This window comes from Octopus bimaculoides, chromosome 4, assembly GCF_046866305.1.
Source record: "Octopus bimaculoides isolate indiv1 chromosome 4, ASM4686630v1, whole genome shotgun sequence".
Classification (NCBI taxonomy): Eukaryota; Metazoa; Mollusca; class Cephalopoda; order Octopoda; family Octopodidae; genus Octopus; species Octopus bimaculoides.
This window is the reverse complement of record NC_142931.1, coordinates 34,475,110-34,492,708: the sequence shown is the minus strand read 5'-3', so window position 1 is coordinate 34,492,708 and position 17,599 is coordinate 34,475,110. Positions and strand designations below refer to the sequence as shown.

Genomic DNA, 17,599 nt, shown 5'->3' with positions numbered 1-17,599 from the left:
AATTATTTTATCTAAAAGCTCATGTCTATGATTGATTATATGTGTGTATATATATATATATATATATATATATATATATATACACTATAATATACTATAAATATATATATATATATATGGTATATATGATATATAAACATATATATATAATATATATATGCACATTCTATGTATGTGCACACACACATGCACACTTATAAATGAATACGCACATACACACACATTAGTAGATGTGATCAATCATTCCGGGAAGCCTTCTGACAATCTGAAAATTTGAAGATTGTGATCAGACCAAAGATTTAATAACATTGGAAGAATTTTTACTGTAATTTCTTACAGAAAAATCTTTCATATCTGTCATGAGCTTGTAAATGTAGAAGCTTATCTCAGATGCTACGTCCTAGTCAGTCAGTAAAATGTTAAATTTTAAAATAGAATCAGCTGATTCACATTTACTTTGGTAAATCAATGTTTTAGCATGAAGTTGAACTTATATCCATATATTAAAGTTGATAAAAAATGTTCTTTTAAAAAATTACAAATATATTACATGCTTTTTCTATGACGATACAACATAGAAGGCTTTTCCACATTTATTTCTAGAGATATTTTACCAGTAACAAAAACAAAAAGTGCTGTTTATGTTACTTATAGACTTAATCATACCCTGGGAGAGTTACAAAATTTTCAATTAGATTGGAGTATGTAAACGGATGTCTTTTGCCTAAGGACTTAACATACTGCTAGTGGCAGAGATTTTGTGGGCCATTAGGGAAATTATTTCAAACACAAAAAATGTAAAATATTATGTTTTATCAAAGTAGTGCTTTGCTGTGGAAATACAGAGATAACTGAAACATATTTGAGAAATTGAAAAAAAATATATATATGTATATATGTAAGCCCTCTGTTGATATTTTCACCTGTATTTTCTAACCAGAACAAAGGATTAACAGATGAATTTTTTGTTGCAGGGATTTTTTCCTTATTAAAAAAAATTTTTTTTACGGTAGATTAAATTAATGACACTGTATTCTTCACTGATTTGGAGATATTTTTCTTCCTTGTAGCCTATGTACATATGTGGTAATATAACCATTTAAAAGTAATAGTAGCCTAAAAGAAGTATTACATATATATATATATATATATATATATATATATATATATATATATATATATATATATATATATATATATATATATATATATATATATATTTATATATATATATATATATATATATATATATTGCGAAAACCTGTTGAGGCAAGGGAAATTGAAATCAAACTAAATTTGACTACTGGCACCCATGCTAATGTCTGCTTTATTGGACACTAAACTCGGCTTGTGAAGACCTGTTGCGGCAAGTGAAAGCGAAATCATGATGGCAGCTGTACCAGTGGAGCGCTAAGAGTACCGTCTGAGCATGATCAATGCCAGAGCAGCTGTCTGGCTTCCATGCAAGTGTCACGTAAATAGCATCATTTGAGTGCAATCGTTACCAGCCTTCCTGGCACTTGTGCCAGTGGCATGTGAAAAGACATTCAAGTGAGGTCATTGCCAGTGCCGCCGGACTGGCTCCTGTGCAGGTGGCACATAAAATACACCATTTTGAGTGTGGCCATTGCCAGTACCGCCTGACTGGCCTTCGTGCCGATGGCACGTAAAAGCACCCACTACACTCTCGGAGTGGTTGGTGTTAGGAAGGGCATCCAACTGTAGAAACTCTGCCAAATCAGACTGGAGCCTAGCATAGCCATCTGGTTCACCCGTCCTCAGGTAAATCGTCCAACCCATGCTAGCATGGAAAGCAGACGTTAAACGATGATGATGATATATACATATACATATATATATATATATATATATATACATATATATATATATATATATATATATATATACATACATACATACATATATATATATATATATATATATATCTTTTACTAGTTTCAGTAATTAGACTGTGGCCATACTGGGGGACCACTTTGAATAATTTTAGTAGAAGGAATCAAGCTCAGTACTTGTTACTTTGTGTAAAACCTGATATGTAATGTATCAATCAATTTTGTCAAACTGCTAAGTTATGACGTTGTAAATATATCAACACTGGTTGTCAAGCAGTGGTGACAAACACAGATTCAAAGACTCATACACACACATGCATGCACACACGCACATACATACACTCGCACACACGCACGCACACCCATACACACACACACACACACACATACACAATACATATACAATGGGCTTCTTTCAGTTTCTTTCTACTGAATCCACTCACATGTCTTTGGTCAGCTTGAGGCTATAGTAGAAAACACTTGCCCAAAGTGCTACGCAGTAGGACCAAACTCTGAACCATGTTGTTATGAAACAAACCTCTTACCACACAGCCATGCCAGCGCTTATATCTATATCTATATTTATGTATGTATGTATGCCATGTTTCAGTTTTATTTCAAGTTTTCTTGCCAATAGAGAAAGAACTGGTCTCTAACCTAGATTCCATTGGAATTTCGACATCAAATACAGGGTATTTTTGTTTGTATGTGTGTATGCATGCATGCAGGCACGTATGTATGTATATATGTGTATGCATGTATGTATATGTGCAAATTTGTATGTTTTGCTTTATGTATGTATTCTCATGCATATAGTTGCATATCTAGACATGCTCATATATATCTCAGTGCTAAACTTCTGGAAAGTTTTACAGGTTTTTACAGTTCCAGTGATGGATTGGATCTGTAGTCTTCGAATAAGCTTTCTCCTTTCTGATTTTGAGAAGCCTAATTTCTCATATTTAGGCAGTGTGTTACATATCCTAGAGCCCCAATAATTACAGGTATAAACCTGAACCTGTTATCTGGACAGAGTAACTGCAGATTTATCAATAGTTCAGTGTTGGTATTCTCTTTTTCCATCATCTTCAGCATTATGTTAACATCTGCTGGGCTGCTAATTTCCACAACTGTACAGTCTCTCTTCTCTATCCCAAATCATTATATCAGGTCTGCTGTGCTTACATTTTATTGAGGTTTCACTGGGACATTCCACCAGTACTTCTTTTTATTATGATTAGCTATGGCTTCCACCCTACTATGGATTCTTATTTCTCTGTCCTCAGGGTCATCCTTCTGATTCATTATACAGTGTCCTAGCTACAACGTCATGTCTCATATGTGGAAAATAGCATGATGACATTTTCAGACAACTACTTCTAGGAAAATAATATGGTGCACTCCCTCACTTCTCTTTATATATTAAATTTAATGTAAGCAAGAAATTCCTATCTCTTTTAACTATGCATTTCCCAGTAAACGATACAAGAAGCTTTTTAACAGACATCATCATCATCATCATCGTTTAACATCTGTTTTCCATGCTGGCATGGGTTGGATGGTTTGACTGAGGTCTAGAGAGCCAGCGGCTGCACCAGGCTCCAATCTGCTCCGGCAATGTTTCTACAGCTGGATGCTCTTCCTAATGCCAACCACTCCGAGAGCATAGTCAGTGCTTTTTACATACCACCTGCACAGGAGCCAGTCAAACAGGCTTGGTATCAATCATGTGGCTGCCCTAGTATGAAGATCATTATAACTCATAAGCAGCACCAAGATCCTACCCCCAGTTGTAATTACTGAGACACCGAAGCTTGCCCACTTGACCTGTTGTGTATGACAAACTCTGTTGTCTATGAGGCAGAAGTTACAGCAATGCTTCATGATAATCTAACTGAAAAGAAAACTTACACTGGTTTAAGTGAAGATTATTTCAAAAAATGTGCACACCACCAATTTTCTTTCCAACATATCAACAAAAATAAGACACCTAAGTTGGCTAGCCACATATAGGGTATGAAGACCAATTTCCAGCTGTATACAATCAAGTAGAGAATCATAGAGAAATTCATGCTTTATGTTAATGGATCTAAGAAATACAACTTATGCATAACTGAAAGATCACACATTCTTTTTAGATCTATACATTTCACTACACTACTAAATCACAGATCCCATACTATTAGCAAATGCAAGCATATGGACAAATTTCTTTTGGCCTTCTTCTTATGGCTTTTATGATCAAAAGAAATGTAACTAATCTTTTTTCTAATTCACCCATCCACGTTTTGCTTCAACCTTCTTCCTGTCTTTTCCTCACAATTTCTGTTGTATTAATGTCCTGTTTTTCAAATAGGATAGACTATGTGCTCAGGGCCTGAAAATTCCTTGAAGACACAAAGACTGCTATAAAAACCTACCTAGACACGTCTCCAACCCAGGAAACTATTAACAGCTTGTATCTTTATAATGTGTATATTAAATGATGTATTCACAGACACACAGACACACACAGACACATGCACACATGCACACACACAAACACACACACACACACGCGCGCACACACACACACATTCAGTTATTTATTTGTTTAACTCAATTTTATGTAATTATTAGAAAGATTATATACAGAATTGTGCTATTGGGCATGGCAATCTCTGTATTGATGCATATACATACATACCAATGTATATGCACATACATATTAGTATGTATGATCTGTTTTATGTATATGCATAGTAAATGTAATGAAGTATAAATATGAAATACATATAAATATTACATATTAATTGTTTTTAACATAATCATTCTCACACCTACAAATTCACATATGTGTATAACCCACACAATGACGTTATATATACATAGACACAAAAATGCAAGATATACTTACACACTAACACCCATACACTCACTAAACCAGTCACTCATACCAAAGCATTATTGTCAGTCTTTCATATTCAATAGCTACTCTCCGAATATTATTACACTTAGATACAATCACAGTTTACAAACTCCACTTCTGTTGATATGCTGCTGCTTATTCAGTCTGTATTATTCCAGATCATAGATCTGCTTTGCTCCACTTATCAATCCACTGCTTAAAACAAGTAGCAATTATTTTCAAGCATCTAAGAGAGGACACACCCGACAAATCAGATACGTAATTCTGAATGCTATATGTAGATCAAAAAGAGATCTCTACAGCTAGTAGTATGGTGGGGTAGCTACTTGAGACTGAAGAAGTAACAGGATTTCTACTATAAGTTCTCTTCTAATATTATTGGGGTCAAGCACCTACACCCACTACTAGCCAACACCACCACAGCTACTTAGCATGAACAGCATCAACACACACCCTACAATACCACTTTTGTCAATCAACAAACACTTATCTTCAAATACGTCAATCATTTTTGTTTCTTTTCATTGCTATTATTATGGTTGAATTGATAAAGTGTGGCACCAAATTCCATGTGCTGTTTAGTCATGTCATTTTACATTCTGAGTTCAAATCTAGTTACCAGCTGAAATTCTTTTGTGGCCACAAATGCTACTGCATATATTATTTCAGTTAACCAGGTCGTATTAACATTTGTTTTTGTTTCTATTAGTTCTGTGACAGCCTGATTTGTATTATATATATTATTGTTGCTGTCTTATTATCAACTTTAATTTTTGGGAGGTACAATTGGCAGTCCATACTAAGATCTCTGGCTTTTAATTCCTTCATTATATTCATTGTTAGAGTACCATAATCATGGTTTCTGCCTTCACTGTTTCCAGATTTTAGGCTTGTTCTGCATTCCTTCCTGCTTATGTTTTTGTCTGTGGTGCTCTGGTTTGGTGCATTTTGCTCATCATTAAGCATTCCTACAGTTTGGGTTTGTTGTGCTTCATTACTCACTTTGCTTTTGTTGCACATGTTATGTCTATCTTTATACTTATGTTATTATTTGGCATTCTTGCATGGTCACTATTTGTATTGATGTATTTTTTCTTTTAAGTGCTCTATTTCAATTTCTGATTCTTTTTTTGTTTTGAAAATGTATCTTCTTATGTTGGCTTGTTTGTTAGGGTCATCAATATATCCGAATCTAAGTAATTTTTCTTTCAGAAAATGATCTCCTACATGTATGTGTTGTGTTTTTATTCTGTGGGTAGAGCACTGGAGTGAGAGATGAGTATAGGATAGAAATATATTCCTCTCATGTCCATTTATACACTTTTTTGATTTTGCAGGACATGAAGAATAATATCCAGTCCTTTATTTTGATGGTCATCATTTTCGTAGGGTACTTGTCTGTTCATTTCTGGTGTTAAAGAGTTTTGCACATGTAATTTTTAATACTTTTTGTGTAATAAGTTTGTTGTGAGACTGATTTCTATTGTGGCATATTGAAGACATTAGGTTTATATAAGCTCAGTATGTTAATCTGTAGTGATAGGTCAACATACCTATCATGTGAGTGTCTGGACATTTGTTGAGTCCAGTGTTGTGATTGCTTGAGTACTGTCTGGGAATTGGATTGAAGGTCCAATCACATTGCATGTAATACATTCTCAAATAACGCAGTTCTATATTTAAGAGATAAGGAATTATGTGCATTATTTACATTATTTACATTTGACAGATATTTGACCTCATCTTGTTTGTTGTTAACACGTTTCGGCTGATTGTGTATTATTATTATTATTATTATTATTTTCTATTTTCAGAGCATAATGGCAACAGAATCAGACCACCTAGTAAACCAGATAAACAAAATGGTGGCAATCCTCCATTGCTATCACACAGTAATCAAACACCACCACGAAATAGAGTCACTACGCCCATGAATGAAGTTTGGCTACCAGGTGGAGGACAAGGTAATACTCTACTTCAATTATTCAAGCAATTGGTATCATAATATGTTACCTTCCAGTATTGCAGAAACATATTCTAAAGGGACAGCCTCTGTGCTATGTTATTAATACTTTCTGTAAACACCTTGTCATTCAGATTAAGGAAGTCTGAAGGATATCTTACCGGTTCACAAGGAAACAGAAATAACAAAATTACTGTTTCTTTGTGGATGACTTGAAACTATATGCAAAGAATATGCATGAGACGAAAAAGAGCCTTGACCTGGTTACAACATTCTCGCAACCTTTTCAATAGTCTTGACTATTGAAAAGGTTGCGAGATGCAACGAAAATTTTAGGAAAATAAAAATAAGAAATAAGTAGAAATTTTACCGGTGAATGTGTTAAATTATAAGGCACAAAAAAAAATGACTCTCCCCAATCAGATTACAAGTTCACATTTATAACTGAAATTTTGGGAACACTGAGACATGTAACAAACTGCTTAAGCACAAATCTTCTCAAAGCCAGAAAAGACAAAGCTAATTAGAAGATTACAGTTATAAACCATGAATGGAACAGTCAAAATTTGTAAGATTTTCCAAAAAGTTTAGCATTTAAGTACATATGCACATGTCCAAACATGCAGCTATATGCAGAATGCATATTTAAAACTAAACATACAAGTCTGAACATGCATTGACTCCAAATATATACACACACATATGCACAAATACCTTGATATTCTTTAATATTCCAATAAAGAGGCCTTGAATTCAGGTTAGAAGCCAGCTCTTTCTCTAATGGCAAGAAATCTAATAATAATGTTGAATAACATACATACAGTCATACAAACATGCATGCATGCATGCATCCATACATACATCCATCCATACATGCATACATGCATGCATGCATACATACATACATGCATCCATACACACATACACACATACATACATACATACATACATACATACATACATATATATATACACACGTATGAGGAAAGTCACTGCTCGAAAATCTTACAAGTCTTTAACCCTAGGTCTGTTCAGACAGGACTAAGCTTGGGTTGAATAACAATACATCTGAGCTGCTTTACACGTGTGTGTGTGTATTTACACATGTATGTTTGGTTGTGTAGTATGAAACTTGCTTCCTGACTACATGGTTGTGCATTAAGTCCCACTGCATAATACCTTAGGCAAGTGTCTTCCACTATAGTTTTGGGCTGACCAAAGCCTCATAAGTAGATCTAGAAGATAGAAATTGAAACAAGCCCATCGTATATATATATATTTGTTTTGCAAGATCCTTGATGTGAAATCGTGTGTTGAAGCAGATATTGTTGTATTTGGCTAAACTGGCATCCCCAAATACAACAATATATATATATATATATACATATCTATCATTATCGAACCAAGAGTTTAACTACGGTCGGCTCATAGCACTTACTTAGTGCTACCTGCCACTCTTTGGGTCTTCTAAGTACTAATACCTCTCATACCCTCACTTCCTCACTAATACAAGCACTTATTACAGGTAACGCTTTCATAATGGATAAACAATTCCTTGGCATCTCTCTTAAGGATACACCTATTTTTCCTTATAAATGTCTTGCTTCACGGTCTTGGTTTTGTTATCTCATCTTGTCTAATGACTTGAACAAGCAAAAAAACAGTTCTGCTTGTTTAAGACTCTCTTAAGGTTTATCAACAACAGCAACAACATCATTCAGTAAGTCAACAGCTCAACAACTTCTCAGTGTCTCAGTACAGAAAAAGTTTTATCTAGAAAATTCAGTCTTGTGAAACTTTTGTTGAACAGGACATAGAGAAAGCTGTCTTTTCTGTTTGATTTGTTTGAGTTTTTCTGAGTTTCACTCAAATTAATTGATGGGCAGCAAACTTTTCAAAATTCATTGATCAGGTCTTTTGTTGTCTATATTCTAATATGTATATATATTGATGATCCTTTGGTAGCTAACAATAGCAAGAAAACAAAAATCTCTGAGATTTTGTGCCAGTTTTCAAACTATTAGAATGTGTTATTGGCATTTCATCTCTCACATTCCTCAGATATCTTGTGGCTATTATAGAATTTCATCACTTCCTGCCAAAGTGCCCACCATTAAAGAATATTGCCATCCAAAAGACAATAACATAGAATTACTGACATGGTAAAATAATAATACCATTTTATCTCTAACTATGCCAAAGAAATGTTTCTTTTAACAGAATTGCTAAAATTGGCAAGCTTACAATTAAATTTACCATTTCAACTCTTACAACCTTTCACTTGCTGAAATCACAGTTAGTATTAGATACATTACTTGAACACTCCAATAGCTGAACTTTCCATAATGACCTAATCAATCTGAAGTGCTGATATCAACTTTTGATAAAAAGTTAATGACGCTTCTCTTCCATTGTCTTTTATTTCAAAGAATCTTAATTTTACCAATACCAAATCTAATATTTTCAGTACTTCCTTCAATACAAAACTTAGACACATTAGCAATTTACACTGCCTTACAAAATGTTTGTTACATGTAAAAAGTGATAGTGTAGTACATTCTGAAGATTATAAACTTATAATTTAAGCATTATCTTCTAGTTCCTACAAACATTTTCCATGTGAAACCTATCACTTAAACTTTGTTCAGTGTTGGAACCTGGCATGTTGAAAGAATAAAGAAAATAGTTACTGTTGCTATGTTTTGTACCTTGGTTAATATTATAATTCCAAAGTTAGCAATGGATTTCATTAAATTAACAGCAAAGTGACCATTAACTAAACTGACAAATCAAACTCAACATTCAAAAAATCCCTCCACCTAACACACTAAAACAATACCATAAAATGTGATGCATTCAATAGCATTCACTAACACCTGAAACAGTGTACCACCAGAAATTCACCTACTTTACTCAGATTATTGCATTCTGGTGTTTATGGAACTTATATATTACTGACAGCTTCATTTAGATTGGAATGAATTGTTTGCGTTATCAACAAAATAAAATTTCAGACACACAAGATAATCCCAAAACAAGCAAAAGAGAACCTCTGATGCTGCTTCAATAATCTAGAGGATCTAGTTGGCCAGCTACCTCTCTGCAGTGAATTTATCTACCTACTTATTTTCACCTGACAGTCTGAAGTAATTCTCTTGCCAAACAGCACTGCAGAACATTCAGCCTTGTTTCTTCTTAAATATGTTACAGAATCTGGTGTTCATATAATCCCCACAACAATTAAAGTTGGATATAGACAACAGTTTGAGGGTAGCATATTTGCTTTTTGACCCATTTTTCATTTGGCAGGTAGACAGCTTGTATATCCAACTAATTGCTTGCAGCAAAGCCCACAGCAAATGGGTGGTAAGAATATTTCACCAAAAACATCCTTCATGTATTTCTACATTTCCACCAACTGATAAGTGTCAATGAAAAGGCTTGCAGAGAACATAAGCCCTGTCCCTACACCTGTGAATAAATTATTAACAAATATAATAACTGTGCAGTTAATGACGACTTATTCAATTTTCCAGTTAAATTTGTCTACCAATTGCAATACTTTACATATTTGGTGAACTAGCTTCACTAGAAAACTCTCTTAGATAAAACAATATTAGACTATTTGGACCACTGCCCATGTTTTTTGCAGAGCTACTTCTATCTTTTGTATATAGGAATCTTAATATTGCCGTGTTTGTATACAACGTTGAAACCGAAAGAAAAGAACTGAGAAAGATATAATTTGGTATTATTCACTTTGTAAAATTGGTCTTACTGAAACTTCCATGTGGTAATTTAGGTACTTTGAGCCATACACTTTACGATTGTCTGGTTCCCAAAACTTATATGTTTTACTTGTTTCATTCATTGGAATGCAGCCATGCTGAGGCACTGCCTTAAAGGGTTTAGTAGAACATATCAATCCCAGTACAGTAATACTTCACTTTATGAGACTCCGAGTTTACGAGTTTTATTTTTCGAGCACAAGATCCAAATTCAGAATGATGTGAAAGTTCCTACTACCATAACAAATGCTTCTGCATATTACCAAGAAATTTATAGAGAGAGAGAAAAAGCTTCTTCTAAGCAAACAACTCTCTACTTGTTTTTTAAAAAGAAATCTACAAGTCTGTCTATGAGAGCTTGTGAATCAGCAATTACATCTACAAGTAATGGTATGCATAAGTCTAGTGCAAGTGAAAGTGATTCAGAAAATGATTATAAAAATATTTTTTTGTTATAAATTATCTCGACATCCTTTTTACTTTACATAAATTATTCTTCACATTCTACTGTTGTTTTATTGCCATTAATTCATGAGTATTATAAATTCTATGGGTAAAATAATATTTTTCTGAGAACAAATTACGATTTATAAGATAACTATGGGAAATTATTGCTCTGCTTTATGAGTTTTCACTCTACAAGCGAACTCTGGAAACCAATTAACTCATATATTGAGGCATTAATGTATCTATATTTAAGCTTGGTACTTATTCTGTTGGTCAATTTTGTCAAACTGATAAGTAATGAGGACATAAACAAACACCAGTTGTCAAGCAGTGGTGGACAACACAAGCATAAACACACATAACACAAGAACCTTCTTTCAGTTCCTTTCTACCAAATCCATTAACAAGGCTTTGCTTGGCCTGGGCCATGGTAGAAGACACTTGCCCAAGGAGCCACACAGTGGGGTTAAACCTAAATTCACACAGTTGGGAAGCAAGCTTCTCAAGCACACAGCTAAACCTGTGCTGAAGTACTTACATTTCAAATTAAGATTATTGTTTTCCATCCAAATAAAAATAATGTCAATGATTTCACAGATTTTTATTATATATATAACTAATTGCTGTAGTTTCTTAGCCTGATATCAGCACTGATGAGGCAGGCCTGTGATTAACAGTTTGTTGGAATCATCATTCCATCAGTTTGTATGTCAGGAAGTATATTGTGCAGCGTGTCCTTTTCTTTGTTAATACAAACAGATTATGACTTCAGGTAGATTTGACTGTTATTTATAGCAGCAAGATTAGTGACTTCAGAGAGGGTCTGTGAACTATAGAGACAGCCTACCAAATTATAGAAATAATCAAATAAAATCAATAGTATTTATTTCATCAAGCTAGGTAAGGAAAATTGTGGTAAGTGAAGTATAGCTCAAAAGAATTTGAAAGCAGATGTGTACCTGCAATTTTCTTGTCAATTTAATTTATCCTCAACAATTGTTATATAGAAAATCTTGAACATATATATAAATACTTACTTCTAAATAAATAGTACCACATCAAGTGATAATAGATATTATAAGCAGCAATTTAGGCCAGAAAAGACAAACAATCTCATTCACTTCATTTCTGACACAAATTACATTGAAAATCTTAGCAGTTAATTCATATCAATTTTACATTTCATTATTTTTATGTGGAAATGTCTCAAACAATAACATACTTAGCCTTTTTGCCATTGAGTTGCAAAATTATTACCTATAGCCAGTAATTGTATGATTTATTTGACTAAATGACTTAAATTGAAATGCATGGCAAAATAGATTTATGCTTGATTGCAAAACCATTATTTTATATGCTAAAATACATAATGGTTGAGTTAATCTGGTTCTATATTTCAGTGTCTTTGTATTTCAGTGCACATAATTTATATTCTACCTCTGGGTAAAAGCTATTAATTCTACTTTCTTAGCATACCAAATGAATAAAATGATAATAATAATAAAATGGTAATGGTAATTAAATGATAATTCTTTCTAATTCTATCATGAGGTAAGCAACATTTAAGGAGAGAGGGTTAGTTTATAACATTGAACCCAGAACTTGACTGGTACTTTACTTTATCAACCCTGAAAGGGAGAAAGGTAAAGCTGACCACAGTAAGATTTGAACTAAGAAAGTAAGGCACCAGAAGAAATGTTGCTATGCATTTCATCCAATGTGCCACCTATTCTGCCAGCTCATGACCTTAATAATAATTATGGTGAGTCTTTCTACTATAGGCACAAGGCCTGAAATTTCAAGGAAGGCTTTGCTAATTAAGTACATCGACCCTAGTGTCCAACTGGTTCTTATTTCATCTATCCTGAATGAAGAAAAGGTAGTCAACCTGCCAGAATTTTGTCTGGTGCAATAATATTTCTGAAGCTCACCACCTTAATGATCATAATGATTATATTTTCAAGTTTTGGCACAAGGCCAGCAGGTTTTGGGAAAGAGGATAAAGCGATTACATCGACCTCAGTGATCAACTAGTACTTCTTTTACTGACCCTGAAAGGGTGAAAGTAAAGTTGACCTTGATGGAATTTGAACTCAGGATGTAAAGAAAACAAAATGCTGCTAAGCATTTTGCTGGGTGTGCTAATGATTCTGCCAACTCACTGCCTTAAATGATAATGACAATAATAAAACCTCACAAGATTATAATTTATAATTTATACAAGATCTAGACAGCTTGCAAACATTGAAGTTGATATTGCCTTAAGGGAGAATGCTTTTGCTAGCAGTAGACTTTTTCCAATAAAATAAATGAAAATGTTTCCATTTTTAATTATAAAATACAAGTCGTGGAACAAAAAGAGGATTTTAATTTTGCAGCTTGATTTTGTAAATATGTATAAATTAACTAGCAACAATGTTACCTTGTTAATTCTAAAGGTTACATTTCAAATTTTCTTATGAATAAATTTTACCTGATTATTTATTAGCTACTACAGGCTGAGCAGTCCTACCCTAACATCAGATAACTTTGACAATAATTTCTTTTGCATTATATTAATAATTTTCATATATGAGTGTGGGAATAAAGTGCCATGTAAATTAACACGTATTACTTCCTTTCTTTCTCTCTTATTTATTGATTTTTTTTTACATAATATTTTTCTCATTTATGTATTTACAGGCCAATCAGAATCCTCAGCAGCTTTTGGATCTGGATGCAAGAAACCAATTACCGATTTACTTTTTTCCTGCTTCTCTCTTCTTCTCGCCATTTCGCAAGTTTGTTGCATATAAAATTTTTTAAAAACCGGCGTGATTTTAACTAAAGCTTGAGAGTCTTCCACTTGAATCCAGTGAAAAATCAAAGGTTTGAGATTACAAAACAAACAAAAATATGAAGAAAAAGAAAGGAGAAAATGTATACATATGAAAAAATATAGCATAAATTCTAAAAAAAAATCAGAAAACAGGACAGCAGAAATTGTATAACAGATGAAATAACAACAATAGTTTCAAGAAGAAAGACAAAAAAATGTACCAAATTTTGAGAAAGAAACAAAACCAATTTCTTTTATGTTTTCTTTCATTTTTTTTCTTTTATGGTTTGATTTCTTTTGGCAGAAGAGGGAGTCTTGAAAAAGTTCTCAAAATATTACTTGAAACTAAGTATGAGAAATTTCTTTTAATACATGTATATGCTGGTGTGTGTGTGCGCATGAAAGTATATGTATATTGTTAGGCATACGTGTGTTGTGTGTGACACAATGATTTTGAGCATGGCCACAATAGCTTATAAAACTTAAAAATGCATGTACAACATCATATATACCTGTACAGACATATCGTTTGTGTTTCCATATGCTGCCATTCCAGAAGTGTCAAGAACATACAAGTTGAAATAACTATGTTAGATTCAAACATATGTATGCATGTAAAAAATGAATTAATTTACAAAACTCTAGCAAATGTAAAGTTTTTGCATGTGAACATACATTTATGGGTGTTTGTTTGTGTGTGTATACATACACAAATACACACATCTATAGGCTTAATTTTTTTCAATCTATTTAAACCATATATGAAGACAGGAAACTGTACATACATATACATACATAAACATACACACACATGCAAGCACACATACACACACGCATATATATATAACATGGACAAACACCCCCATTCATGCACACACAAATATATATTTATATAAATGTGTGGTAACTAACATTACAGGTGTATATGCATGTGTGTAAAGTTAGATAAATAAATATATATATAGATACCTAGATATAGATTGCATATATATGTAAACAGAATCAATTATTTATTATATCAGCACATTGATATAAATAAACCGCATTATATATGTAGATAAAATTATATATATATATATATATATATATATATATATATATATATATATATATATATATATATATATATATATATATAATATATGAAAGCATACATGCAGGTAGACAGGTAGTATTCATACATATGCCCAAAACTAAACACAAGACATAATGCCACAAAAGTGCTCAATAAATGATTAGCTGAGAGTTAAATAAGTCAGAGCTTTGACAGAACCTATGTGATAAACATAGTATGAAGTTTCGGAGATCAGGATATACAATGCAAAATAGGTGCTTGCATATTACTTTTATTACATACACATGCACACACATGCATGCACACGCACACACACACACACACACACAATTCACACCATCCAGAAAATAAATACATTTGTATAAAACCAAGATACTGAGACATTTTGAGGATTCAGCAATTTGCTCTTTGGGATAATAGTATGTGGCACTCATGAATGTACGTGTACGGTGTGTATACATATAACTTGATAATGCCTTCAGCTAAATTCTTTTCTTTGGCGTTTTCTTTATTTTTTATTCGAGGGGAGGTAATCAGCCTTAAAATATCATGCCTACCTATTTTGTATTTGCCCTTCAAAATCGAAGTGCATTGGTGAATAAGTGAGGAAGCAGAATCTATGATATGTGGCTCACTTACGAGGTGCAATGGAGCATCTAGCAACATAAGAATAAAATGGCATTTGAAGAAAAATTTGCGAGGCTAATTTAGGCGTATGTGTGTTTATATATACATAAATACATATATGCATGTGAGCATGCAGGCACATACATGCATAAAGATACACACAGAAACACACAGCACATAATCTTAGATGTTGTGTGTGTACACATACATACATACACACATATCTGTATACACATATATATATATATATATATATATATATATATATATGTGCATAATTTTGTTGATAATAATATCAAGGTTTCACTTGCAGTGAATTATTCAAACCAATCTTGAATAAACCACCGCAGATAAAATTTCAAAATGACTGTCAACAAAACTTATAATAATTAGACCTAACAGATATATTGAGTCCAACGTTTATTGTTTTTGATATATTTTATACCGCTAATCCGTAAATACACACACATACACATAGATATGCATGGGTACCATTATAAAAATATATATCGTTGAAGAGAATGTATAGCATGGTAAATAAGAAGCAAGTTATATCATAAAACTAGCTTTTAAATAAGAATTAAAAATATGTAAATTAACATTTCTACTAATCTGCATCACACACAACACACCCACATATATATATTATATAACTCATGAAACAAAAAGCAACAACAAACCAATATGTTGTTTAACAGATCAATAATAAAGTTGAAATATTTCTAAGACATTTGTTCATTTTCTTGTTGTTAAGATTATATCCATAATCATCAAATAAATGGTATTAAAAATATACAGATGTTTTTTTTTTTTTTTTCTTAGCCCACCCACCGAATTTTCATTCTATCCAGGTATGCTTGGAATGAAATGTAAATGTAGCAAAGTTTCATATATACATACATACATATATACATATAGATATATATATACATATATATATATATATATATATATACATATATATATATATATATATATATATATATATATATATATATTTATAGATGGATATATATATATACATATATATATATATATATATATATATATATATATATATATATATATATATATATATATATATATATATATATATGTATCTATATAAGTATGTATGTATCTATATATGTATTAATGTATATGTGTCTGTATATATGCATATATAATATATATATATGCATTTGTACATACACATATTCATTCATACGTACATACATACATATCTATATGTATATATATATATATATATATATATATATATATATATATATATATATATATTTATGTATATATATATTTACGTATATATATATATATATATATATATATATATATATATATATATATATATATATATATATAATATATATGTATGTATACATGCATATATATATATACATGTATATATATACATATTTATATAACTGTCTCTTTCTCTCTCTCTCTCTCTCTCTCTCTCTCTCTCTTAATCTCCATTTGAATATGTGCACACATATACCATATACGTATATGCATGGGAACACAAGTATATTCTTATAGAGATATACACACACACACACACACACACACACACACACACACATTTCTCTGTCGATGTATCTCTGGATAGGCTATAATTTTGGCACTTTATGCTGATGATTCACTCTACAGCTGCTCTGTGCTTCTCACTTGAGAATGTTCATTAAAGGCAACACGGAGGTGTCATTTGATTGCATTTGCATATGCTACAAGCATGGTGTAGTGACAAGCAATTATTGTGTTTGTTTGTGCCTGTATATTTGTGTACGTATCTGTCCATATATATATATATATATTTATGTTATTTATATAAGGGCATTACTATACAATAATGCCTCACGCTATGAGGGACTCTAAGGTCAGACTACCATAAAAAACACATTCTACCGAACGTGAGGAAATGCAACTCTCAAAGACCCTTAGAGAGTTCCCTCATAGCGTGAGGCATTATTGTATAGTAATGCCCTTATATAAATAAAAATATATATTTTGGGAATAAATGATGGATTTTTTTTCCCCTTATGAGGTTTTTTTCACGCTAGCTACTTGATAAATTCTTGTAAAAGAATTCATCCTATTATGGAATATATATATATATATAT

General features: G+C 32.2%; 1 protein-coding gene across 1 annotated transcript in view; it reads left to right on the top strand.

Annotated features, from left to right (window-relative positions):
- The window catches only part of LOC106875874 (opioid-binding protein/cell adhesion molecule homolog), a 976,605-nt gene extending 960,333 nt beyond the window's left edge, over positions 1-16,272 (top strand). The window contains exons 7-8 of the mRNA XM_089350590.1: positions 6,576-6,725; positions 13,642-16,272. Coding sequence (XP_089206716.1) covers positions 6,576-6,725; positions 13,642-13,754 — 263 coding nt within the window. The 3' untranslated portion in view covers positions 13,755-16,272. The remainder of the gene's footprint in view (positions 1-6,575; positions 6,726-13,641) is intronic.
- Positions 16,273-17,599: the final 1,327 nt, after the last annotated feature.